Source organism: Brachyhypopomus gauderio, chromosome 13, assembly GCF_052324685.1.
Source record: "Brachyhypopomus gauderio isolate BG-103 chromosome 13, BGAUD_0.2, whole genome shotgun sequence".
In the NCBI taxonomy this organism is placed as follows: domain Eukaryota; kingdom Metazoa; phylum Chordata; class Actinopteri; order Gymnotiformes; family Hypopomidae; genus Brachyhypopomus; species Brachyhypopomus gauderio.
In genome coordinates this window covers 3,067,236-3,094,783 of record NC_135223.1, presented here as the reverse complement: position 1 = coordinate 3,094,783, position 27,548 = coordinate 3,067,236, and the positions used below count along the sequence as shown (strand labels likewise).

The 27,548-nt window shown below is 41.9% G+C and overlaps 2 protein-coding genes across 9 annotated transcripts in view; one reads left to right on the top strand and one right to left on the bottom strand.

The window, feature by feature from the left end:
• On the bottom strand, nt 1–27,522 carry dtna (dystrobrevin, alpha). 8 transcript variants are annotated; one of them, XM_076970291.1, is made up of 22 exons: nt 27,069–27,522; nt 22,877–22,935; nt 22,439–22,598; nt 21,034–21,247; nt 20,239–20,324; nt 18,042–18,196; nt 17,368–17,473; nt 16,781–16,947; nt 14,367–14,491; nt 13,608–13,691; nt 12,443–12,526; nt 11,890–11,982; nt 8,683–8,776; nt 8,410–8,498; nt 8,047–8,160; nt 7,280–7,376; nt 5,957–6,119; nt 5,204–5,293; nt 4,894–4,996; nt 3,944–4,044; nt 3,036–3,066; nt 1–1,462 (listed from the first exon to the last, which is right to left on the bottom strand). In XM_076970291.1, the coding sequence occupies exons 3-22, from the start codon at nt 22,581–22,583 to the stop codon at nt 1,450–1,452; spliced, it is 2,154 nt and encodes a 717-aa protein (XP_076826406.1). In that variant the 5' UTR covers nt 22,584–22,598; nt 22,877–22,935; nt 27,069–27,522; the 3' UTR covers nt 1–1,449. The 8 variants fall into 8 exon arrangements, with proteins under 8 accessions (XP_076826406.1, XP_076826408.1, XP_076826410.1 ...); XM_076970293.1 differs by having other exon boundaries at nt 27,177–27,522; XM_076970295.1 differs by having other exon boundaries at nt 22,518–22,598; nt 27,177–27,519.
• ccdc178 (coiled-coil domain containing 178) overlaps nt 25,034–27,548 on the top strand; it is a 46,776-nt gene continuing 44,261 nt past the window's right edge. The window contains exon 1 of the mRNA XM_076970288.1: nt 25,034–25,168. The gene's annotated coding sequence lies outside the window, so the exon portion shown is untranslated. The remainder of the gene's footprint in view (nt 25,169–27,548) is intronic.

The window sequence follows — 27,548 nt, the reverse complement described above, 5'->3', positions numbered from 1 at the left end:
TACCAATACAATGTAATCTCTTTAATCTGATTTACACCATGCAAAATGTTACAAACCAGTTCGAAATGTCCGATATACAGTGTTTCACAAAAGTGCAAATATTACACTGGATTAAGATATTATCATGTGCGAACTCACAAAAGTGGGTCACACTTATCAGTAGCGTATGTAGTGAGGCAGCTAAGTTTTCCAATTATATCTGAGGATAATGCCACTCTTTCTACTGCTTTTGGCATTTTGATGAATAAATCCCTCCTCTGAGCAGAAAGACAGAAAAGTATAGATAAAACAAATGTATTCATTAAGAAATAAGACATGCTATCAGAACTAATGTTTTTTTTTTATGAAATTTGCACACAGGTACGTGCAAAAATAACAAATATTCTTGAGTTGCTCATATACAAATTCTATGAAAACAGATGTTTCAAAACAGCCAAGTTCACCAAGCTGTTACTGTACCAATGGGATCTCCATGTAGTGTCTCATATCTTAGAGTTGTTAGCGTCTGGTGTCTAAGAGAGGAATGTCATACGGTTTCCATTGTTGCACAGAAAGCGTTAACTCCTCATGTGTATGGGGTATATGTATATTTTGAGCGGTACCTGTCAGACAATGATGGAGCAGTAGAGAATATATAGGATTTTTATAAATTACATTAATAAATGAGTTATTGCACATGTTCTAAGGCATCAGCTTTCATGTCATTTACGTGCCTCGTGTACTCAAATACTCGCAGTCTCTATAGTAACTTTTAATACTTCTGTTTTCTAGATTTAATTCAGTAGAAAAGATCTTCAGTAAATGGCAACGCAGTTGTGAGAATCACCATCCAACTGAACGTGAGCAAGTAATTACACGCAAACGTGTGTTCCAGTGAAAAATGGCAAAGCATGGATATAACGTCCACCATCACATCATTGGCAACGTTATTTTAAATTAGAAAATCAATGCAATTTTTGCACTTGTTTTATGCAAATCTATGCAAATTTAAATCTATGCAAAGACAACCTGATTAAATAAGGCAGTGTAATTATTTGTATTTCCACATCAAATACTACAGTAAAATCTCAAACCAAAGTCAAACGGGTAGACATTGTCAACCTAATGTTTTTGTGATGTTGACGAAACAAAGCTGGTGGATGTTTTTGGCCTACGTTTTCTATTGAGGAGTGACCTGTTACATATTTGTAGAGATAGCAGCTTTGTTTCACCTGATGTGCCCCTCGTTTATGGATATACAGTACTTTTTAGAACAGTGCACACGCTGACAAAAAGTAAAGAAAATCTGTCCAAATCTCTGGATTTGATGGCACTGGTGGTGTTGTAATTAGCCATTGTTTATATTCTCAGTCCGTTCACAGTATCAAAAAGGACCATATTTACAGTAGGGCAGGGAGTGCCTGCCTGCACGTGTCATCCGCCATCCTGCAGTGCATGCTGGGAAACGCTTCATTGCCCCTTCCTGCAGGAGAGAGAGCACCTATCTTTTAAAATCCTACTTTAGCCTCCTGTGCTGTACTCTACCAAGAACTTTTTTTTTCTTCAATAAATGGGTGAATTATTATGTAAATAAATGTAAATAAAATGTAAGTAAATTAAAGAAGGCGTCAGCTTACTGAAAAGGGACCACATCATCCCTATACTGGCATCATCACACTGACTTCCTGAACACTATACACTTTGAACACTCAACGGCTACTTAATTATGTACACCTTGCTAGTACCGGGTTGAACATTCTTTTGCCTTCAGAACTGCCTTAATCCTTCGTGGCACAGATTCAACAAGGTACTGGAAACATTCCTCACAGAGTCTGGTATATATTGGCATGATAGCATCACTCTACTGAATTGAGATCTGGTGACTGTGACCATTCGAATACAGTGAACTCATTGTCGTGTTCAAGAAACCAGTTTGAGATTATTTGCTCTTTATGACATGGCACGTTATCCTGCTGGAAGTAGCCATCAGAAGATGGGTACACTGGTCATAAAGGGATGGACATGGTCAGCAACAATACTCAGGTAGGCTGTGGCGTTGACATGATGCTCAATTGGAACTAATGGGCCCAAAGTGTGCCAGGAAAATATCCCCCACACCATTGCACCACCACCACCAGCCTGAACCGTTGATACAAGGCAGGATGGATCCATGCTGTCATGTTGTTAATGCCAAATCCTGACCCTACCATCTGAATGTCACAGCAGAAATCGAGAATCATCAGACCAGGCAACGTTTTTCCAATCTTCTATTGTTCAATTCTAGTGAGCCTGTGCATAATGTAGCCTCAGTTTCCAGTTCTTAGCTGACAGGAGTATGGTCTTCTGCTGCTGTAGCCTATCCGCCTCAAGGTTCGATGTGTTGTGTGTTTTCTCTTTTTCGGACCATTCTTCATAAACCCTGGTTGTGTGTGAAAATTCCAGTAGATCGGCAGTTTCTGAAATGCTCAAAGCAGCCCGTCTGGTACCAACAACCACGTCACGTTCAAAGTTACTTAAATCACCTTTCTTCTCCATTCTGATGCTGGTTTGAACTCAAGCAGATCATCTTGGCCATGTCTACATGCCTAAATGCATTGAGTTGCGGCCATGTGATTGGCTGATTCGACATTTCCGTTAATGAGCAGTTGGACAGGTGTACCTAATAAAGTGGCCGGTGAGTATATCCAGTTCAAATTGTAGCTGTTTGTTTTTAAGTCCTTAAGCGGAGTGGCTCCCTCCGGAGGTCATGAGGTCAGCTCACTGTGCCTCAGTCTTCACGGAGGCCCTAAGTGGATCAGGGGTCTTTCTGTTGTTGCACTGAGACTGTAGAACAGTCTACCTGTGGACATTAAGTCCACCCTCTCTGTTGATGCTTTTAAGTCTTTTAAGAAACTGACCATTGTTGTAATTCTTTTGTATTTGTTAAGATGCTGTTTCATTTTTGTCATTTTAAATGTACTTAGCTTGTACAGCACTTTGCTTAAAAAGTGCTTTATAAATATATACATGCTCACTGAATATTATGTTTTTGTTGTGTGTTAGAACGTGTCACTCACCACGGTGATGGAACTGCCATTGTGAAGTCACCTAGACACAAAGAACAAGGATGATAATCAGCATTGTGATGTTAAGGCATCATAAAGTATCAGAGCAGGTTGATTTCTATACACTTTCAACTACTTTATTAGACCAAGTGTGCACTCATGTTCACAGGCTACTGCATTGGGTATTCCCATTTTATATGTGCATGGCATATGTCTGAGATTACAGAAGATAACTACACTGGTATTAAACGTAATGTATTTTGTGTATGACAGTTGAAGTCTATAATGTGCAAATGTCTTAATGTGTTAATACAACTATTCTTGTTTGTGTGGTTGTGTAGTTGTGTGTGTGTGGTCATGTAGTTGTGAGTGAGGTTATGTAGTTGTATGTGTGTAGTTGTGTGTGTGTGTGTGTGTGTGTGTGCAGGTGTGTGTATGTGTGAGGTTATGTAGTTGTGTGTGTGTGTGTGTGTGTGTGTGTGTGTGTGTGTGTGTGTGTGTGGTCATGTAGTTGTGTGTGAGGTTATGTAGATGTATGTGTGTAGTTGCATGTGTGTGTGCAGGTGTGTGTATGTATGAGGTTATGTAGTTGTGTGTGCGTGTGTGTGTGTGTAGTTGTGTGTGAGGTTATGTAGTTGTTGTATGTGTGTAGTTGTGTGTGTATGTGTAGGTGTGTATGTGTGAGGTTATGTAGTTGTGTGTGTGTGTGTGTGTGGTCATGTAGTTGTGTGTGAGGTTATGTAGTTTTGTGTGTGTGTGTGTGTGTGTGTGTGTGGTCATGTAGTTGTGTGTGAGGTTATGTAGTTGTATGTGTGTAGTTGTGTGTGTATGTGTAGGTGTGTATGTGTGAGGTTATGTAGTCGTGTGTGTGTGTGTGTGTGTGTGTGTGTGTGTGTAGTTGTGTGTGTGTGTGTCCTCACCATGGAGATCTTCATCTGTCTGCTCCTCCATCCTCAGTTCCCTCTCTAACTGCTGCTCCAACTCACTCTCGTAACTTCCTTCTTCTCCTCCATCTGTCAGTCTGCCCCCCCGGGTCCCCAAGAAAAGGTTCACGTTAACCACAACAACCACATCACCTCATTCAGATTTCCAAGCTGGAAACTATTGTCTTATCAATTTGCATATTTGAAGATTCATGCTAAATTCAAAGATGCACATCATTTACATCATTTTTGTTTTATAACTTTTTCCCTTAACATGTGATTCATAACTTTTCCCAAAGTTCTAGTTGTACATTATGGAATTTGGTGACACCTACTGGAGATAACCTGCTAATGCAACTGCGGTTTTTCTCAAATCTGTTGGGAACCCAGCGCTCGTCTGATTGACTTTATGACATTCTCAACTAAAGGGCTCAGTCAAGTGTGTTAGAGGACACAAAAAAAAACAACAAGTGTGTGTGTGTGTGTGTGTGTGTGTTTGGGGGGAGGGGGTACCATCTCACTAAGACTTCAAAATAAAGTTATTTTAAACCAATTATTATTGATAATAGTTCTGCTAATGTGGTATGTGGGTATCTCAGGATATATGACTGCATATGCCGTAATTCTGAAAGAGAGCAGTGCAAATATGAGCAAAGTGAATACTGCTGTAAGACTCTGCTGTATACAATAAGTCTGATTATCTCGCAAGCAACTGCTCTTTGAAATAAATGTGATTTTAGAGAGATTAGATATCTTCACTACTGCTACTTTGCTCTGTATTGCTGCCTCTCCAATATGCCAAACGCATGCAGCGGACATTTGTAATCCAATTGTCAGGGACTCCCACTCAGTCCAGGATTTTGGTCTGTTTCATCTCCAACATTCCCCAGCCAGGGAAACAAAGGGCTTCAGGACTGACCACCCGAGGCCCGTGGGGGTCTGTTCACCGTGGCTGGGTGCTGCTGAGCTGGGCCGATACGCTTCCCACAAGGGCTGATGGGATACCCTCAGCTTCTCCATCAACAGTGCTGTCACTGTCACTCCCTGCTTCTGGAAAGGAGGCATCAGATAAGAAAGTTTAGAAACAGAACCAGATGCCACAACGCTCTGAAATATTCATAAACACCATAAGTAGACTAACAGTGAGACTACGGCTCAGCGAAGCGAAACACGATTGACTTCCGTCTCGTCACTACGGGACCCAGAGGTCCAGCCTGTCAGCTGCAGTGACCCCTGAAGACGTTAAAGACATTTCACCTGTGTGGAGTTCTCGGACCAGCAGGGACATGGTGCTTGTGATGGAGTCTGCTGCCATGAGCAGGTCGTTCCTCAAGTTCCTTCTGGAGCCTACAGAACACCACACACATTTGTTTGAGGACAGCTAGGTGTCTACGTGTTGGTGCTTAGGTGACACTCTCTTTATGGGATGCATTCCTGGTACACTCTCTGAAGTTTACACACATCATACAAGCTGCATCAAGAGCCAGAACTGTATTTGACAAAGAAATATGTTGTTGAAACATTGAGTAAAACCAGAGCTGGAGAATTAACAAAATAAATGTATTACTGTAGACATTTACATCTTTCTGTTTGACATCACAGTCGAAATTAAAATATCCAACTCTATTCAGCCTTAATTTGACATTGTTTTGTGGATATGTGTGCTACTTTTGTGAAAGGAGATTCTCTGTGTAACAGGTCATGGGAGAGTGTCAGTTACTCTGGGTGAAGGTTATGGGAGAGTGTCAGTTACTCTGGGTGAAGGTCATGGGGGAGAGTGTCAGTTACTCTGGGTGAAGGTCATGGGGGAGAGTGTCAGTTACTCTGGGTGAAGGTCATGGGAGAGAGTGTCAGTTACTCTAGGTGAAGGTCATGGGGGAGTGTCAGTTACTCTGGGTGAAGGTCAAGGGGGAGAGTGTCAGTTGCTCTGGGTGAAGGTCATGGGGAGAGTGTCAGTTACTCTGGGTGAAGGTCATGGGAGAGAGTGTCATGGGAGAGAGTGTCAGTTACTCTGGTTGAAGGCCTTCTGTACATCTCCTCCCAGGCCCATCAGTGAGTCCTGAGACATCTGATTGGCTGTGGTGTTGCCGGCTGTTGATTGGACAGGCTGAGGGGTGGAGCTGCTCACTGTGTTGCTTGGGGAGGAGTTAGGGGAGGGACCAGGACCCTGGTTCTGCAAAGGCGTAAAGGTAAATATATACATATATACATATTCTGAATAAAAATAAATAAGTAAAATATAATCTAACATCTAATATATGTATTTTTTTAACCATTTGTGTAGATGTATGTATGTGTGTGCTTAGTCCTTATATATTCTGTTCAACAAGCATAGTAAACAAGCAAACAATCAAAAATCCTCTTCTATCTCCTACATAAACACTTTCTCAAATGTAAACTAATCAGCATTCTCATTTCAGTGATTAACACACTCTGATCACGTAGTAGACTGTGTGACGCTAGTGAAATGTGAAAGCCTTCAGTCTAATCAAGAAGGAGGGGACGCTATGGCCTACTGTTCGCTGAACAATCAAGCGATTTAGCAACCCTGATCTCTTAAATGATCTAAACCCTCTAAGGGCCATTCTGCCTCACAGATCCCCGTGATATAAAACTAAATCAGATTAGCATCGATATCGAGCAGATTTATGGGCAGGCTTAGTCAGAGACGAGCCTGTATAGAGCCTGGTTTGGGGTCCTACATTTATAATCTTCTTTAATTGTATATAAAACTAAACGTAGCTTGCGGTTTCTTCTTGTTAGGGAACTGACACACCAGAAAGGAGACCACAAATGTGAAGCATTAATGTGAAAGGAGGTAACCACTCTGTACGTTCACGCGGGGCACTTTCACGCGGGGCACTTTCACGTGGGGCACTTTCACGCGGGGAACTTTTATTAAACATTAAATGAACCTGCAGACCCTTTACATTCAAGTTGCAGAGGCAGAAGGAACCTGCTCCCCCACTATCTCGTCTTCCTGTGAACCAGGTTAGCCTGCTCTGGTTGTTGCTGTATCTAGTTCACTTCCTTTCATACCTTTCAACACTGACACTCAACACGGAAATAACCAGAATGCCTCCTTCTTTAACATGAAGAACATAAGGACACTTTCGCAGTCAGTTATTTAGTTTTAGGCGATACACTCGAGTCTTCCAGTGCAAAGATGATCCAATGAAGAACTTGTCTCATAGAAAACTAAAGTGCATTTATTGAAATAAAAAATATATTCTCCAAAATGACACTAATTTGTCACTGCTTGTGTTTGAGTGTTTGTGTGTGTGTGTGTGTATGTGTGTGTGTGTGTGTGTGTGTGTGTGTGTGTGTCTTTACCTTTAAAAGCAGCATGAGCTGCTCCAACTGCACCATCAGTTCTCTCCGACTCTCCTGAAGAGCAGACATCCTCTGTTCCAACTCTTCTTTTCTTTGTCTGGTGGAGTGAGAGAGTCAGAGAGGCACAGAAGAATCAGACCTCTGCAAGATCCTGGATGAACTCGAGCAATACAGGCCACATAATTCTAAAAGGAACAAAAAATGTTTGAGCACAAAAATTCAGGCCTTTTCTGTTCATTTCTCAGGAACACATTCTAAACACATTCTCACACATTCTCACAGGTTCATGACTGTCTCTGTCACTAGCAAAATACTTTATTCACATAGCCCTGGAGGCTAGAACTGAACATTATTGACGAATAACTAAACACAAGGGTTGAAGGATGTGGGCTTAATCTATAATGAATGCGTAGATCGATTTGCTTGTGTCAGTACAGCCTGTGTGTGTGAACAGATGCTTTTGAAGTCGTAAATATTATTTACAAAGTAGAAAGATGTGCAGAAAGCAACCTGTGTGGAGTGGGGCTGTCTGTGTGTCCCTGAGTTGTCTGTGTGTACCTGAGCTGTCTGTGTGTACCTGAGCTGTCTGGGTGTACCTGAGTTGTCTGGGTGTACCTGAGTTGTCTGGGTGTACCTGAGCTGTCTGTGTGTACCCGAGCTGTCTGTGTGTACCCGAGCTGTCTGTGTGTACCTGTGCTGTCTGGGTGTACCTGAGCTGTCTGTGTGTACCTGAGCTGTCTGTGTATACCTGAGCTGTCTGTATATACCTGAGCTGTCTGAGCTCTGCGAGCAGAGCTGGGTTTTGCTGGCCTTTGTCATCCTGAGGCTGAGAGGCTTCATCGTGCTGCTGTCTCAAGCGCTGAATCTCCTGTAGGATCTCCCTGTGAACACAAAACCCACACAGCGCTGAGAACAGAATCCGTTTCCCTGTGGACAAATAACACACACGTCACTGAGCACAGTGTCCAGATCCTGTGAATGCAACACACACGCACACCGCACCAAACAAACACCAAACACACACGTATCGATCTACGCCAACCGTCTCAGCACAGTCTTGTCATATGGCGTTAACAGCAATAGATGGAGCAACCTCTTATGTTGCAAGATGCTGTTTTCCATTTTCTTACTTGTTTCTGCTTTCCAGTTCGGCGATCAGTTGTCTTTGTTTTTTGTTCGTGTCCAGGCAGAGAGATGTGTCACCTGACACCCTGGCTTGCTGCAGCAGAGGTAAATTTAACATTTTCAGATGCATAAAGCACAAGACCAAGGATTTCTTATTCAGCAAACTGAGGGTGCAGTCAAAAGGGAAACAGGGATGACCCCAGGGGTTTCTCCACGATCATTAGCACGTCGGGTCATACATTTATTTTCGTAAGCACGAATGTGATTGGTTGTCTTACCACCGAAGATCCATCAGCAGCCAGTCGGGAAGCATATCGAACAATGAGAGTGTGTTCTTCATCCTGGTTATGACTGCCACTTTCCAGCCAGCCACTAATCAACAGGCAGAGAGGAAGCTCATCTTCACCAGATCAGTTCTCCAAAACTAATTACGCATCTTACTTTGACAGAAAGACTTTTGATTAAAGGCAAACAATACATTTAGGGTTTAACCGTATGCATTAGGCTCATGGTTATGAGATTTTGCTTTAACCTAGTTACAAATGAAATTAAAAGGTCAAATTGCATAAGACTAGGAAATCAAATTGTCAGCTTCAGCTCAGAAAATATGTGGTTTCATCATTAGCACATGACAGCTATCACAAGTTAGCTGGAGGCTGGAGTTGATTCTATAGCTCGAATCTGTTGCCATTGTCTGAACACATGTCACCATCCAATTAGCTACGGAAGTCCGTGACCTTTACTGCAGAGTAAAAGTCTTGATAGCACTGTGTTTACTCATCATTGCCTATTTATGTTTCAAACATGAAGTGTTTCTAGCATGACTGATTACACCACCAGGGACATTAGAAATGCATTAGGCCGTGCAATATACATCCAACACAAAGAAAAGTGAGACAAAACCTGGATAACACCTGCACGGAAACACGTACATCAGTTAATACAAAATGAAGCGAAGTTAGCGTGAATCAAAAGATTATCCCTGACAGCTATCGTTAAAATGAGTTTTCTAGTTGCTACTCTTCAAGACATGAAACAAGAAGCTAACTGCTCAATTACATTATACTGTAATCCCTCCCTTTGGGCGTGTTCATGTCGTCTCCGTCCATATATGTACTTCAGTGGGTGTGGCTTTGTGTGAGCGTGTTCGTCGGTCTCACCTGTGGCTCATCTCGTCACCATTCGGGGCTCGTGTTGTTTGTCTATTTAACGTGCGTTTACGCAATGTCTCGTGCTCGTCTTTGTCTGCATCGCGCATGTTCCATGTTCATGCTGTGTGCGTTTGCGCTACTGAGATAAGCGTATGCTAATAAACGTTTGTGTGTGAATCTGCAGCTCGTCTCCTCATCCTTAACCTCTCGCCCACGTTACATATACTGTGTTGCCATCATCAGCCAACAAAATATAATAAGTAGATGAATGCCAGCAATGTTTGTTATTTACATTTATGCTACTTGACGTTTTTTTATTATTTCAGTTGTCAAATGGCCAATAATCAGTCCTTAGAACCTCCCAGATTTCAGTATTATAATATCTCTTTTCCTAGTATTCTTACTGAATAATGTTTTTATAAAATATTTATAATATTTATAAATTAAACAATGAATACCTGTTACGGTGACAGCTCCAGACCCTTCCCTGTGGGCGTGCCGCTACGTTGTCTGCGTGTCGTTGTGTCCATGTATGTACTTCCGTGGGTGTGGGTTGTTTGTGACCGTGTTCGTGGTCACATCTGTGCCTTGTCTTGAGATCACGAGGGTATGTGTTGATCGTCTATTTAACGTGCGTTCGCGCAGTGCTCGTCTGTGCTCGTCTTTGTCTGAGTGTCATTACGTCCGTGCTTGTGTGTATGAGTTCTGAGTTTAAGACACTCAATAAAGTTGTGCTTGAGTGTGCGCGCTGGAGTTTGTGCCTCGTCATTCCGCCCGCACCCCCGCGTTACAATACCTTTATTGTCTGTGATGTTGTAAGAGGGCATTCTTTACCTCTTATTTATTGTATGAGCCAAGATGTGTGGTATGTACGCCATTAATAACAGGTGGCTCTACAGGTTATTAACACTCCATACACTATAGCTCCATAAACGTAAGGTACACTAAACTCTCTTTACCTTTGCACTGGGGTTACATGTCAGTGATCATGATAGCCAAAATGTGATGAGTCACATGACACATGTGGGTTTTCTTTGGGCAGTGTATAATGGGTCTCCTTAAACTTCACAGTTATTTTCTCTCTGTACAGACTGTACAGACTGTATAGAAGGTTGTAGCTACCAACACACGCATGTGTAGCGCAACAGACAACTCTGTTGTGTGGACATTTCTCCCTTCTCAAACAGCTGTTACTGTCAGCAAGAAGTTAGACTGCAATTCTATTCCTTTATATTCATAAAATAACATAGCAGATTCAGTATTGCCATATTTCTTTAAAACGGACAAAGTGCGTAATATGAATAACAGACACAATAATATATAAATATATATAAATTGTAAACTTGAATTTTCATTATGTTAATGTTAAATGGTTAGGCCAAATCAGTACTGGTGAATGAACACTAGTTACTGAATGTACAGGCCACTGCTTTGTCAACGAAAGCCAAACTGGTCTTAGGAAATCAGATTAACGTTTGGTTTAACGCTCTGATTAATGCACAGCTTTCTTTGAAAACAGAAAATGCATCCTCAAAACTTTTACCAAACACCAATTTGTTCAATATATCTTGAAACCAAGTCATGTCAGTCTTGCTATATGAAGTTATATATGAAGTTATATATTCATCAGTTATCAGAGCTTGTCCGGCTACTGGAAGAAGATGTGACCTAGAAAAGTGACCCAGTGTGAACAAACACCTTCATGATGTTTTACTGTAGGAGGTAAAGATATTCTGAACATTTGTTTCTTCAGATCATGCTAGTTATTCAGTTTGTGCCAAAATCTGATGCCTCAGGCTAATAGATACTGAAGCTGACCAGAAAACAAATAGATTTACCAAATGCAGTCTTATAAAACATATTAAAGAATGAATGAGTTCAAATTTCAGTGTTAATGTTAGCTGAAAGATCAACATATCCAGCTAAGGGTATACTAAAATATCAATATTAATCAAAACAGCAGGAAGCAAAACAAACGTAGTTAATATTATTAATGTAGTTAATACCATTAGTGTAAATTATATAGCCTGCTGTCTTGTCTCTATAAAAATGCAAGTTCTACCTGTTAAGAAGCTGCAAAACCCAAAACTAAAATGGCTAACATAGTCACCATTCCACATCTAATATCCTTTGACCTCAGACTGCTGAAATTCAGTGTTGCATACAAATACGAATAGAACTGATTCAGGAAAAGGTCTGAAGATTTCAGACGTCATTTGGGATTTGTGTTTCCAACAATAGTTTTTTGTGAGAATAGATGGTGAGATGGTGACTACAGATGTCTACAAAGGTAGAAACCACCAGTGCGACTACAGCAGTGCATGTCACACTAACCAGGACCGCTTCTGTTGGAGGAGATTCACAAAGAGGCCAATAAGAACATGTTCATCAGCAAGTCTGTCCGCTATATCGAGATTGTACTGAACCCTGAAAACAGGGGTTCACAAACGTTACACACACTCCAACACCCAATACATCATACATACTCTCCAACACACCACAAGTCACACACACACATTCACAAACACGCATGTTCCATTCCTCACTAATAATGGGGAAAAAAGAACAAATTTAATAATGTTGGCTAAAATGCATCACTGAAAAGAAAAGATTGCTAAAGTACCTGAAATGTCCAAAAGTTGCTTCTACCATTACTGGCAGTTGTCCAAATTTATGTTTAAAATAATTTTATTCTTGTTAAATAACAACTAACTGTCAGAGCATCAGTTGTAACCTACACAGAACACAAATGAAATAAGCACGTTGACCCCACAGACCCTTTAAAGACAGGTCAGTTCACTACAGCACAACAGAGGTGCTCTTCACTGCCTCCTGGCTACGTACATCACGCATGCTTTTTGAGATCCGTGGTGACAGAGCGACTTACCCTTTTCCTTTCAAAAGGTCGGGGGCAGTCCTAGCCAGGAGGTTTCTCCGGTTACCGTCGTCATTGGCATCTCTGTTTACTTCACTGAAAGAGTGGAATTAAAAGGAGGTCATGAATCACACCCACAACCACACATTTACATAATCAGTTAAGGACTTTTAATTTGTTGTGGTACAGCTTATACAACAAATTATTTATGGTAGCCATTAGCTTTGTTTAAATTCTGGGGCAGCTAACCTTATGCTATTCTTTAACTGGGGAAAGAGTTGCTATTGGGTTTTATTAGACGGATTTATTTGAGGCAATGTAGATCAGTGCTTAAATCTTGTCTCTGGACTTTCCTATGAAGCTCCCACGCTATGGAAATACCTTCCATAAGTGAAGGAGCAGCTCATGGGAAGCTGGCATGTTATGATGGCATCACTTCAGGTTTGGAGGACTTGGAGGAGTGTTGAAGTTCCAGGGAGCCCTCATGCCTGTGTTACCTTCTGGCTCTCTCCTTTAGCTGTGCTGCCATAGCTACATCTGCAAGAGTCCATCCTTGCGCACTATAGAGCCACTACACAATATTTACCAATATTAGTCTAATAATATCTCCTCTCTCTCTGCTGAGGTACATCCACTCCTGGTGTCATGATGTTGCTGAGCCTCAACCACAGCTGTGGTGGCTCCTCCCACCATCTGAAGCCACCATGCTGTGGCTCCTCCCACCTCCCCTGATGCCCTCCTGCTGTGGCTCCTCCCACCTTCCCTGATGCCTTCCTGCTGTGGCTCCTCCCACCTCCCCATATGCCATCCTGCTGTGGCTCCTCTCACCTCCCCGATGCCTTCCTGCTGTGGCTCCTCCCACTTCCCCTAATGCCTTCCTGCTGTGGCTCCTCCCACCTCCCCTGATGCCTTCCTGCTGTGCCTCACTGAGGGCTTGGACTCGACATCTATAATGCTGCTTTGTGACAATGGCTGTTGTAAAGCACTATATAAATGAAGTACATTTGACACTCTCCCTCTCATTTTAGCTCTGCCTGCATGAACTCACCCATTTTAACCTTATGAAGAGCTTGTTCATTAGCTGACGAGTTGAGTCAGGTGTGCTACAGGCTAGGAGAGCTGAATCGGTGTTAGACGCAGCTCTTAACCAGTGTGTGCTGAGGAAGGCTCCACTCACACTCTGCTGGAAGCCGGCATGCTGGGCACGGGCATGGATTGTGAGAGCAAGTGCTCAGTCCCACAGTTCACCGGCCTCGGAGGCCTGAAAACAGCACGTTTCATAGCGTTAGAGCATCTACGACGAATGTGTGCATGTTTTGGCGAGCATGTACGTAAGAAAGGCACAGATTATTAGCAGGAGAAGAACTGGGTCTGAAGTTCTGTGTATCACCTGTGCGTACATCGGCCTTCAAGAGTTTGCAGCTGAAATTAGCATGTCACAGCTTTATGCAAATTCAAGTTGCTAATATGATAATAGCATAGGGTCAACTTACCAGGTGTCCCTATTTTGAAGCACAAAGACAAAGTAGCGAAATATTAGCAGTGCATGCAAATGTCATACTATAGACTACATTCTTCCTTTAGGAAAAGTTGTTCTTGTCACATCGAAAGCTTTTCCGTGAAAAATGATCTGCTTTATGAGAAGGTCCATTGCAGCATGGCCAAAACAAATGAAGTCACTCTTGCATGAATAAATTTCACTGCAGGCCAATAAAACTACATTCCATAACCACTATATCTCCAAAATGTTAAGACGCACAATACATCACAGAACAACGAATTTTCTTACCTTCACTTAAGCATACTACTGAAAGAAAAACATGGACTGACAGTATGTATCATAGGTGACGTAGATAACAGGAATGAGTTATGACATTGGTGAGGTTTACACAATGGTGTAAGCACACAGATCACTGTAGGCATGGGATGAACTTACACCACATGAGCGAGATTCAGAGGTTTCTCAGGAACATCAGGGAACATACGGTGGAGAGGTTCATGGCTGGAAGCACAACTCAGAGACTTAGTCAGGACATTCGTCAACTTCTTAGCAGGAGATTTCTGAAGAACAAAAAGATGATTGACCTAGCATTACACATGAAGATGTACCTTTATTAATGATCCCATTAGTGAAATTCCTCTCTGCATTTAACCCATCCAGAGTGAACACATACACACCCGAAGTGAAGACAAACACACACTCCCCCAGAGTGAGCACATGCACACACACACACACACACACACAGCCGGAGCAGTGGGCAGCCATCTGCCTCTGTGCCCAGGGAGCAGTTCAAGGGTTAGGTGTCATTGTTACTGCTGGGTGTTGAACCACCAATGTTATGGGCCCATGCCCTCATGATCTCATGATTACCTCTAGTGCTGCATGTCTGTTGTTGATAGTTGCTGATTTGTGTTGAAAACAAGGTTAGAATTAAACTTAGAAATAAAGTGCACAGTATGCTGAATGCCATAGTCCAGCAGTGCTGTGCCTCATGGGAACATTAATTAAACATTAAACTTACCATTCCTAAAGGTACCTCTTCACTCAAAATATGATTCATTTTCAATGCTGCACAATATGTAATAATTACATTTTTGTGTATATTATCAACAGAAATCAATGCCAATGATTGTAATTTCATAATGTGGCAAATCCTTTAAGCCCGTATTGAGCTGGGATATTCTATAGCCCCTGTGATAGGCATGAACGGGCCGGGTTGCACCAACAGTGCACAAATCTAATGTTACAGTTTTTGACGACTGCTAACATGCGTTTGTCCAATCTGTAGTCACATTTTCAAAACTCTAAACACAGTGAACACAACATCAGTCTGGTTTGGAATGAACATGTTTGGTAGAATGAGCATGTTGGGTAGAATGAACGTGTTGGGTAGAATTAATGTGTTGGGTAGAATGAGCATGCTGTGTAGAATGAGCATGCCAGGTAGAATGAATGTGTTGGGCAGAATGAACGTGTTGGGCAGAATGAGCATGTTGGGTAGAATGAGCATGCTGGGTAGAATGAGTGTTGGGTAGAATGAGCGTGTTGGGTAGAATGAGTGTTGGGTAGAATGAGCATGCTGGGTAGAATGACCGTGTTGGGTAGAATGACCGTGTTGGGTAGAATGAACATGTTGGGTAGAATGAGCGTGTTGGGTAGAATGAGCATGTTGGGTAGAATGAGCGTGTTGGGTAGAATGAGCATGCTGGGTAGAATGAGCATGTTGGGTAGAATGAGCATGCTGGGTAGAATGAGCGTGTTGGGTAGAATGACCGTGTTGGGTAGAATGAACATGTTGGGTAGAATGAGCGTGTTGGGTAGAATGAGCATGCTGGGTAGAATGAACATGTTGGGTAGAATGAGCATGTTGGGTAGAATGAGCATGTTGGGTAGAATGAGCGTGTTGGGTAGAATGAGCATGCTGGGTAGAATGAGCGTGTTGGGTAGAATGAACATGTTGGGTAGAATGAGCGTGTTGGGTAGAATGAGCATGCTGGGTAGAATGAGCATGTTGGGTAGAATGAGCATGTTGGGTGGAATGAGCATGTTGGGTAGAATGAGCGTGTTGGGTAGAATGAACGTGTTGGGTAGAATGAGTGTTTTGGGTAGAATGAGCATGCTGGGTAGAATGAGTATGTTGGGTAGAATGAGCGTGTTGGGTAGAATGAGCATGCTGGGTAGAATGAGCATGTTGGGTAGAATGAGCATGCTGGGTAGAATGAGCATGTTGGGTAGAATGAGCATGTTGGGTGGAATGAGCATGTTGGGTAGAATGAACGTGTTGGGTAGAATGAGTGTTTTGGGTAGAATGAGCATGCTGGGTAGAATGAGTATGTTGGGTAGAATGAGCGTGTTGGGTAGAATGAGTGTGTTGGGTAGAACAAGCATGTTGGGTAGAATGAGCGTGCTGGGTAGAATGAGCGTGTTGGGTAGAATGAGTGTGTTGGGTAGAACAAGCATGTTGGGTAGAATGAGCATGCTGGGTAGAATGAGTATGTTGGGTAGAATGAGCATGTTGGGTAGAATGAGTGTTGGGTAGAATGAGCGTGTTGGGTAGAATGAGCATGTTGGGTAGAATGAGCATGCTGGGTAGAATGAGCATGTTGGGTAGAATGAGCATGTTGGGTAGAATGAGCATGCTCCATCCAGCTCCGCCCACAGTCTCCGCCCACTAACCCCACGGCTCCACATTTCACCTTGCAGTCTTATTATCAGAAGGCCGAGCACCACTGCATAGCTCATCAGATGGATGTTACAGGATAAGATGTACATACACACAAGCAAACATGTGTGTCCCCTCCCACACACACACATACACACACACACATATACACACACCACACTCTTACCCATGATGTGTATTCCTTCATCTGGTGCTGGTTGCTATGGGAGCCAGACGCATGGCCCTTCCAGAAGCAGTCCTGACAGAGCTGGTAATTATGACACTGTTGGCAGCGGTAGCGAAATCCCATCATGCTTTGGCTGTGGCACCATGAGCACTCAACTGGGTGGAAGACTAAAAGATAAAGAAAACATTAAGGAACCACGATTTATACGGACCTATGCCTTTTAACCAGTCTGTTTGTCTAAATGTGTGTCCCCGTCCTTGTCCCTTCCCCAGACACATTACTGGGACAGTGAAAGATGTTCTATGGCATACAAGGTGGATTTCAGAAGATGTACTGTCAGTGACCCCTACTGTTAACTCCCTGACCCATATATGTCCAAGCACCATATTACACATGGCACATTTGGGAACTGATCCGAGATGTAAGGAATCTCTCAGCTTTGTCGCAATGTCACAAGGAGCCAGTCATAACATAGAGGTGGAGAATTCAGGATAACAATACTTCAGCATTCTATTATTAGCCTATAATGACCTGATTTTTTCAGGTTTTCGATATCGTAGTGAAGGGGACCGAAAAATACACCTCACCGTTTTCCACGTTAGCCAGGCGATGCAGGAGCGTTAACCAGACGAAACACTGCGGGGGAGGGTCTGACGTGAACACGTCCAGGAAGGCATTCAGGTTAACCTGCTTCTGCAAAGTAACGAGCAATAGTCAGTTGGACAACTTCACTTTCTGGGCTCTCCAATACAGACCCATAGTCGTCGTTTCTTGTGAGGACTTTGGCATTCATGACGGTAAAACCAAGCTCAAACTGGTGAAGCTGCATCTTTCCACAGATAATCATGTTCATTCTAAAGCTCGGGAAATTGTTTTGCTTTTAGCACACTTGTAAAACTGGATATCGAAAATGGCCGCTTCTCTGTTCTGGTGTTCTTGTTACACACATAGGTGTTTCCCATGCTGTACATGGCTTGGTGACGAGCTTATTCACTGAAGCAGGGGTGTTTGAGCAGGGGAAACACTCCCCCCATGCATTACACAGATACTCCAGAACTGGGGAGTGGAAATCATTTGATTCTGATAACAAAATAATAGAAGATCAACAGCATAACATTCATTATTCTCCGAATCTATTCCTGGCAGTGTAGGACAGCTCGCAGCAAAGCTCGGGAAGTCTGTCTCGCGTTTAATTACAATAAAATTCCATTACTGAAATGACCCGGAGCCTGTAAAACGTAAATAGTAAATCTGCACCTACTTGTTGTGCAAAGCAAGTCCTGGCGGTTTGTTCGGTGTAGCCAAAGGACGGCCCTTCAAAGACAGTGGCTGGTAACTTAAGGGCCTCTTTCAAAAACTGGTCAAACTGCGAATAAATCATCTGGCCCGTAGGGTCGGATATCTGAGAAAAAATATCTGAACAACAAGAAAGATCGAATGTAAATGTACTGGGTCCTGTATCCCAAAATCATCACTGTGTTAAGAGAGAGAGTACCACATAATACTCAGTATACCATTCAAGTACACCATTCATATTTTTGCACCCTCCCTAATGTATCACTAATATCACTAATGTATCACTAATATCACTAATGTATCACTAATATCACTAATATCACTTAAAGAGTCTGTAGAACAGAGTAAGTAATCTGAGGTTGTTCTTCCATGCGGAAGGAGATTCCTTCAGTTCTTGGTCCAAGTCAGCTCCCCCCCAACACGTTTCACAGCTATAGCTGGGCCGATACTATCGATGATAAATAGTATCCGGCTGATATAGGAAACATCAGGTCGATACAATTGTCAATATTATAGTTCAACGTCATTTTGCCTATGCAACTAGCTGCACAAACTGTAGTGAGCTAGAGGGAAAGTTGCCACAGGAACTGAAGCAGTGAGATTCAAATCCAAACCCTTCAATAGACCTGAGCCTATAATCAGAAACCTAAACCCTTCAATAGACCTGAGCCTTATGTCGGAAACCCAAACCCTTCAATTTACCTGATTCTATTGTCTATTGATTCTATTATCTGCCTTATGTCAGAAACCTATAATTACTGATCGGTTAATAGTGCTAAGGTATTAGCCCATGTTGATATGTAGCCTACAACACCACACATTACAAAAAAAACTATAAGCCTTAACATTTAAAGGTTTATACCAGATGAAGTATGAGGTTTGTATATTTAATTTCAACCCAACACAGAACACAATAGCTGGTACTCACTATAGACCTATATGCCTTACTATAGACCTTAAGACAGCTGTATCAGAGTGGGAATGGTCTCACAGAGAAAGAAAGATCAATGTAATGGCATGTGAAGCACCACACACACACACACACACACACACACACACACACACACGCCTGAACTCTTTCCTGCAGGACCATCTCTCTCTTTATTCCAGCTGCTGGAGATAACGGACCACACAGTGGAAATGGTGCAAGTTTCATCGTCGGAATCTTTTGCTTTCATTTCATGTGTGTGTTCTGTGAATCATGTTTGTCATCAATTATATTTACGTTGAAAGGATGAATAGACATGGGTGACCTTTTTACATCTGAAAGGGTATATTAAAAATTGATAAAATCTAAAGTACATTCCTATGAAATCTAATCTTTTAATAGTGTTTGATAGTAAAAGGCCATAGTAGAATACTAAGCAATTGTTTAAAAGTCTGTTAATCAATTTTAAGAATTACAAAACTGTTTAATTGTCACTGATATATGATGTAATTTGTATTATTAAACATTTACCGTGTAAACAGTCTGGCACAAATTAGAGCTCATGTATCAAACCGATACAAGTGGTGTAACGTGATTTTCTTACACATTAATGGCATTTTACAGCCTTACTGCAATTGGAAAGCATACTGTATGTATGCAGGCTCAGAGGAACCAACACTCAAGAGATACTTGCAAACATGTAAGGAAGCAGTATAAATTCAAACAGCAGTATCTATTAAATCCTATAAATCAAGTATATAATTATTACCACTAATTAACAAAGTATTAGATAAGGATGATTAGATAATGATTAAATAGCTATTTATTAGGTCAATACACTTTTTCTTTTTTATAGTGTTCCCCTGGTAGGCCACAAGACATTTTTACTATCAGTGCTGAGCATGGAAAACTGTGAGGAGCAAAGCAAGATTCTGATGATGGAAGGTGTTTGGTTATATTTGTAGAGAATTGTGCATCAGCAAAACGACACAGGTGCTACAGATATAAGGGTCCTAAGAGTTATAAAAGAGAGCTGAAAAGTTAAAATACTGCCCATAACTCCGGTAAGCTACCAGATGAGGTCAAGGTCCTGTTTTTTTAATGACTTTCATGAAAATTAGAGTTTCTGTGACCTTGTCAAATTATGATAAAAAGACACGTTTAGCAACTTAGCTCATCATTAATCAAGATTACAATGGCATAGTCCAAAGATAAAATTCAAGGTGGAGCTTACATCTTAATTTGTCCACCATCTTTCCCCCACATATTGTAGCGAGGGCCATCTTCACGACAAATACCGAAATCCTCCCTAGACCCTCCCTGAAAGAAAAGACACATTAAAAACGTGGCACTAGCAGAACGTGCACTAGCAAAACGTGCACTAGCAAAACGTGCACTAGCAGAGAGATTTTAGATACAGGTGACGCATCCAGGCCTTGATTTGAAATACCATCAGTCCTGTGGTTCCCTTTGAGGCTGAGAGTCTAATTTTAGCACATCCCCTAAACATTGTTCAAGACTGAATCGGAAATCTGACAGAGAGACACCCACCCTCCCTCCGCCGGGCCCATAATCCCTCCGACCCCCACCACTCCGCCTCCATCTACACATTCCTCCGGAGCGTGGTGTACAGGAGTGTTGGTGGAGGTGCGGGTGGGGGGGGGGGGGCAGGAGCAGCCCCGCTGCTGAATCAGCACGGCCGTGCGTCTGTCACACCCCGCCGTCACTCCCGCATCACTCACAACTCTCCAGTGTGACGAAACAACATCAGACTGAAATGACACGCCCCACGCCCCACGCCAAATTTAAACCGGTACGGATACCATTAGGCTTCAGATCACGTCGACACCTACGAACGTGTACAAACGTTATTTTAAATGTTACGTTTTACTGGCTTCTGTTGAGGAGCAGACGGTAATGACAATCCCCCCCCCCCCCTGTATTTGGGACAGAAGACATAAACTAACACACAACTCTTGCGGCCGGAAAACAAGCAAAGTCATCTCGGGAAGTGAGGGGAAACTCTCACGGGTCGTATGCAGCCAGCAGGAAGTTGAGGAGCAACAGGATGGACTGGTCCACGTCGATCTGGTGCGTGGTGGGCATGCGCTTGTTCAGCTGGTGGAAGATGGTGGACAGTATTGCTTCAACTCGTGTCACTGAGAAACTGGTGTCGAGGTCCATGGTGTTGAGGCCGTTTTCCCGAAATGCTTCGATGACGTTCCAAATATCCACCAAGTGCACTGTAACCAGAACATATGGGATGGTTCTTACAATGAGTATGTGAAGGAGGCAAATATCATTACTTGTAGTTATTAAGGGTGGGTAGTATGCTAAAAAATATATATATCATGAAATGTGCATGAAAGTTTTCACAATTTGCTATGTGTTTATTATGTAGTTTTTTCTAAAGTTGCTAATTAATTGGAAATATTATACCCACAAAACAGGAGTATAGTAGAACATCTTTAAAAAGAGAGTAATGCTGTATTTTTACATAAAACTATTCATAAGTCAAGAAATGTATATATGCAGAAACAAAATGCAGTCAGCTGTTAGACATGGTGAATATACAAAAAAATGGTGAATATACAAAAAAATATATATATTGTGATAATATACCACATATCACCCCTAGCAGTTCTCATATCTATCTCAGATTCAAATGGTTATCCAGTGTTCTGGGACAAGTGAAGCCATCAGAGCAGAGTGATCTTTGGGCAGGGGACTGCAGGTTATGTGAAACTGCTGACTATCAACGTTTCTTGTCACACTTCTCACATGTAACTTGAGAAATTTCTGTTGGTTTTTTTTAAACACCTATTGGTTTACTTTATTTACCTAAGCATCTGTTTAGTTTTCAAATGTATCCTGTTATCAGGTCTTAAGAGTTTAAGTATACTTCTGTATCAGTGTATTCCTTAAGCTACACAGCCTGTAAAGTACCTCATTTTCACCTTTTTGTGCAGTGTTTATGCACCTTTTTGTGCAATATGTATCATTGGCATTAGCTGATATATGAGATTTTATTGTTTTATATGCTTCGAGCGAAAGTCCTTCCCTTATGCGTTTTATGTTCGTGTTTACATGCTCGTGTTTTTCAAGTTGTAAACAGCACTTAGTAGTGGACATGCAGGCCCACTCCTATGGTGGTAGCAATAGGGCTCCGTTTATTTACTTTTAAGCAGTTGCTTCGTGTCAAAACACCAAACATCGCAGCCTGTCTCTTAATTTTATTTGCAGACCTGCCCAGTCATGCTCTAATAGGAACAGAAAATGTTGATCTACACTGGCTGCCTTATTAAACCACCAGATGGATGGACGACGTTTTGTTTTCCATGCACAAGAAACCGGGCACACATATTTCCGTCACACACTGGCTCTTGGTGTCGGCCAAAACCACAAAAATCCGTCATTTGCAAACTGCCTTGTACCGAATAATAGTTGATTGGCCGTCCATCTGTCATTGTACAGTCTTGTAAGGATAGCTGGGTTTGTGCCCGTCTTACTCACGATTGCACCTCTTCTGAATGAATCTGAGCTTGCAAGCTGTTCTGTACGTGGACAACCTGATGGCATCCAATTCCAGAGCACCTGTAGGATCAAAAACGCTGTGATTTACTGTATTTAACTGTGTTTTACTGTATTTAACTGTCATATACCATTTATCTATTGAATGCTGCGTTTTACTGTATTTAACTGTGTCATATACCATTAATCTATCTATTGAACCGTACGTCACCTGAAAACCATCAAAATAATTTCACCAGTAGGACAGGGATAATAACAGATGTCTTTCAAGTATCATTACCGCATTACTTTTAGAATCCGTGGAAATGTGGATGGTGACGGATTCGTACTGTGACACTTACGCATCTCTGCAAACAGTTGTCTTTTGTCTGCCATAGCGCCGCTCGGGTCTTCAATCATTCTGCCACACAGACAAAAGAATACATTAACTCAGCCAAGAGACACCGAGCCACCCCGCGGCCTTGAGGGAGTCAAACTGACACAAAGAATTTCAGAATGTGTCTTTAACGTCACTTCATCTTCGCAAGAACGAGCGTGGCGGTCTCGTTATTCCAACGAGTCACAAGTCGCTAATTATCTTTTGTCCGGAAACCTTAATTGCAAGTCAGAATCGCAGGTACAGATCTACTGTGCTTCTGTCGTGGGCTTAGAGCAGGATCAATAAACAAACTGTAAGTAACGACACTGTCCAGAATAGGTAATGCATAGGAACTAGTGTATTACTCTTAAATGCAGACTGATATGGTCAAGATTCATCGCTAAGAAGCATGAGGGAGATTGCCACACAGACCATGGCTTGGATCACCGTGGCATGCTCAAGCCATGGCTGACTGCACACTGTCCCATGCAATCTAACACTGCCCACCTGATCATGTGATCCACTGCTATAGCAACAGAGAACCCAACCATCCCTGTCCCAAAAGGAGGGGGGGTGGCTCCTCCCCCACTGGGGTTCTTTGGAGAAGAAGAGGGAAGTTTGTTGTATGTTCTTAGAATGAAGCAGGACTGCATAACTGTGCACTGGCTTGTAAACTGCAGATTTTTTTAAATACTGGCCTTAGAAATAAAAATACACCGACGTCGGCAGTATTTTGTCTGTGTGCTATTTGAGTCTGTTTTGACACAACCGTTCCTCTTCGTCCTCTTACTGTTGTCACGTCCCCCCCCCCCCCCCCTCCCATATTCCTGTCTCTGTATGGAGCAACGTAAACACAATATGCTGTGTTCATATCATACAACTCTAGACCCCAGCAGAACTCCAGGATCATGCAGCCGAGCAGATGAGGTGTGTCACTACTTGAGCTACAGAGCACAGAAGTATGCTAAAGATAGCCCTGACTTAAAGACGTCTTAAACCTAAAAGAACATGGCAGCTTTCACTCAGGACACGTGTGTGCAATACGTTTATAATACACAGATTACACCGTGTGTGATTCCAGTATGATTTTGGTATGAATCCGATGAGTTTTTCTAGCACAGCCTATCTTTACTGTGACACCTTGACTTTGTTATGGCACAATCAGAGGACAGTGTCCCATTGTTTTATTAGCATTCAGATTTGGTGGAAAATGTTTGGAAACTCAAACAAACTGTGGCCACGCGACTTTAATCTGGATATATCTTCATATTTTAAAGTCATTGCTACACTGATCCAATCTTGCCAACCTTTAACAGCACAGTGTGGCTTAACAAGGCATTCATCTAACTTACCGAGGCATAGTACAATCAACCATAAACAACACATGACCTGTATAACATAAACGTGCACCTAGCTTAACAACCTACTCTGCAGGAAAAAGTTAGTTAAAGTGTAAAACCTGATGTTACATGTTACAAACAAACTCCAGTACTAACAAAAAAGGCATTCAGTCTTATAATGGCAACCTTTATGTATCATTATTGAGCCTAATTCATAACTGGGGGAATCCGTTCCAAATGATTTTCATCATTTGCCAGTGCATGGATTACACTGTCAGAGAGATACAGCTATGATCTAGCAATCTCAGCCTGAGCTCCTCCAAACCCATTTGTGTCAGTGCTCAGCCTGAAACGCGTGATTAAGTTTAGAGAATGTGCTGCTCCGAATTCAAGAGCGCGGTAACACTAGCCAACATCTCATGGCTCCAGAGTGGTTGACCAGAAAATGAACAATAAAATATTCTACAACACTGAATATAAATATGACCAAATATATAAATTGAAATCACGCCGGTCACACAATGAACTAAAATAAGTCGACAGAGTGAAGATGCACGACGTGGAACGCAGCTACAGGTCACAAGCGGAAGCGAACAACCGCCGTACCCTTGAAGACGTACCTGTCGGAGACCACCATGGCCCGCGGTTCTCTTTGACCGTCTGTTTACACTGACCGTCACCACCAGAGGTTCGCACCACCGAGCGTTTCTGCTCCATAGGCCCACCGCGGCGACAGTGAGCGAGTGGGCGGCCCATGAAATTAGAAACGGCCCGCGACACCTCTATCTTTAACTCGCATTCCTGCTCGCCTCAGACCAAGCACTTCGCTTCAGCTGTAGTCGCTGCCTTCCACGGCTCTCTGCTGGGGCCTTTCTCTTCAGACGAGCATAATATATGAAGCTAATGAAATAAAGAGGTTACAGCGCCATGCCTGGGTAAGGATCATTGTAATTTATGGCCTGTAATGTTACATTGCTAAGGCATAGTAATTACCCATATTACACGAGGAACAGTTTCTCTCTTTCTCTCTCAGCAGAGATCCTCCCTCTCTAAACCATGACCTGGTTTTGAAAGAGTAAGAGATACAGGTCGTGACTTTCTTTATTAACATCCTTAAACCATTTAGAGCAGCACTTTATGCAGTGTAGGTCTAATATATAGACACAAGTTATGTGGATTGTAGTAGGATTGTAAGAAAAGGACTCCTTTGCAAACCACAGTTATTCAGGACATCAACAGAAAGTGACAGGGTTACTCATCCTGTCAGTTCAACAAACCAAGTCACTCACACTCCAAAATCATGGATGGAAAACAACCTCTCACAACAAACTGTGACAACCTCATGACCATAACACAGTCTATACATCTCTCATGTATATATCTATGTCAAGAAACATTCTCCATATTCTTTAGCTTTTTACAAAATAACAAAATACATTAACTCATAAACAGAATGCCAGAGCAGGTTTCAATGTTTTAGTTAACAGTAACCACCTTTCAGTCTGTATAACACTTGTGCTCATTGAGTCTGTATAGCATCTGAGCTCATTCCTGCTGTGATGTAAATGTGTTACATTTCTGTTATAACGATTCCAGAATCTTATAAAATTCTACAAAATAAATGTCCCTTAATCCACATTCACCGGTCCGTAGTTGCTATTGATCAGTTTGCAATCAGACTTCAATTAGTCAGCACAGAACTCTGATTTCATTACCACAGTTAGTTCCTGACACGTTCATAGCCATCTTCCCTGGGTCTTTTGTGTGAAGACTTGCTAAAGAGGCAATTTAGAAATTCCTGTTTGCATGTCTAATGCTTTTGCGTGTTTAATGTTGGGCAGAATATGACACAGTGGATTAGATGCTGTTGGTTTTATTAGGACTGAAGAAGAATGCACAGTGTGCACAAAGCACTCTGCATTCAAGATCAAATACTTGTAGGAGTAATAAACTCCTATTTAGATTTTATAAACTTATTCATAAAGTTTATATACTGAAATAAATCCAATACATATTATGTCCAGCTGCACTTTGGACATTATAATTATGATTTCAAGACCTTATTCAAACGACACTTATTGTTTTATCACAGACAATGCAACAATTCGTCTGTGTTTTATTTGGTTATAAACAGCAAAACACATCTTCGATACTCCAACCAATCACGTGGATTTTTCCGTTCACTAATGATTCTGTCCTATATGCAGTAACCAATTAAAAGTTGGCAGAAGGTCGATTTTAAACCAATTATTTTATTAAGTTCACTTAAACGGTTAAGACAACTGCCTTGACTCACTTAGTGAACTGATCTGATTGACTGATGTTGACTGATGACTACATGTTAAGGACTAATCAAATGAGTCTTGGCGATGTTTTTTTTCATATACCATTTGAGTACATTTAAATAATTAGTTTTTACTTTATACGCATGGCTAATTGCAACTGATAATTGTTAAAGATGCATTTCCCGCTGTGAAATGCACGGCAAGATCAACTACGCCAATTAAGCACGTTTCACAGAGAAAACCACAACAGCACTGGAAATCATGTAACAACGACAAAACAGCATGTGTACATGCAAAAGAGTGTAATAAAAAATAAATCAGAATACAGAATCTGACTAGCACAGCAGAACCCAAAGCCCTGATTTGTAATCTTCTGTCAGCCCCAGAGGCTATTTTAAGCATCTCATGTTACACGGACAAGATAGTAATGCCGAAGTTAAAGTAAACCTGTAAAAATGTTTTACGTTCATTGTAGTGGCGGAGAGTTTGTTCTGAGCTAGCGCAATCGTAGCACAACTATGATCCAGTTTGCAGTGCACTTGCTACTCACCGTGCTTCCAAGGCATCGCGAAAATTGTTCTACAGCCAAATACGGCGGTGTCACCAAAAGCCCACAGGCACAATTATCATGCATGTTATCGATGTTGAACTACAGTACCATGGATTCCAGTATATTGCAGCTGTAGTGTGAACTGTGACCGAATTCAGTTTCCAGACGGGTTTTCCTTTGCCTACAGCGAGGTCTCTTTCAATGACGTAATGCGGAATCTCTCTGTGCACCAGCGTTGCTTATATAAAATGCAAGGGACATAAAGCAACATTTCGCATATTTATAAATGATTTATTCATCGTCCCTAATGTCCACTAAATCTTTAATGTTTACTAATACGCTATTATATGTTTTCGAAAAGCCATTTTTAAAGTATTCAAACCTTTCTGCGGTGTTCTATTCTATTCATAGGGAAAAAGTACCAAATATTTTGCGCAGTGCAGTCCAGACTACATAAACAAAATTTTCTTCGTATGAAGT

Bases quoted from the DNA above. Each gene is read 5' to 3' on its own strand.
- dtna (XM_076970289.1), bottom strand. The intron at 20,325-21,033 runs GTGAGAGTTTCC...CTTTTCTTTCAG, and splicing joins CTGCTGGCTGCATACGACCC to GGAGGGTCTAGGGAGGATTT. The intron at 12,527-13,607 runs GTGAGTGGAGCC...CCACTCTTTCAG, and splicing joins ATGCCGGCTTCCAGCAGAGT to TGAAGTAAACAGAGATGCCA.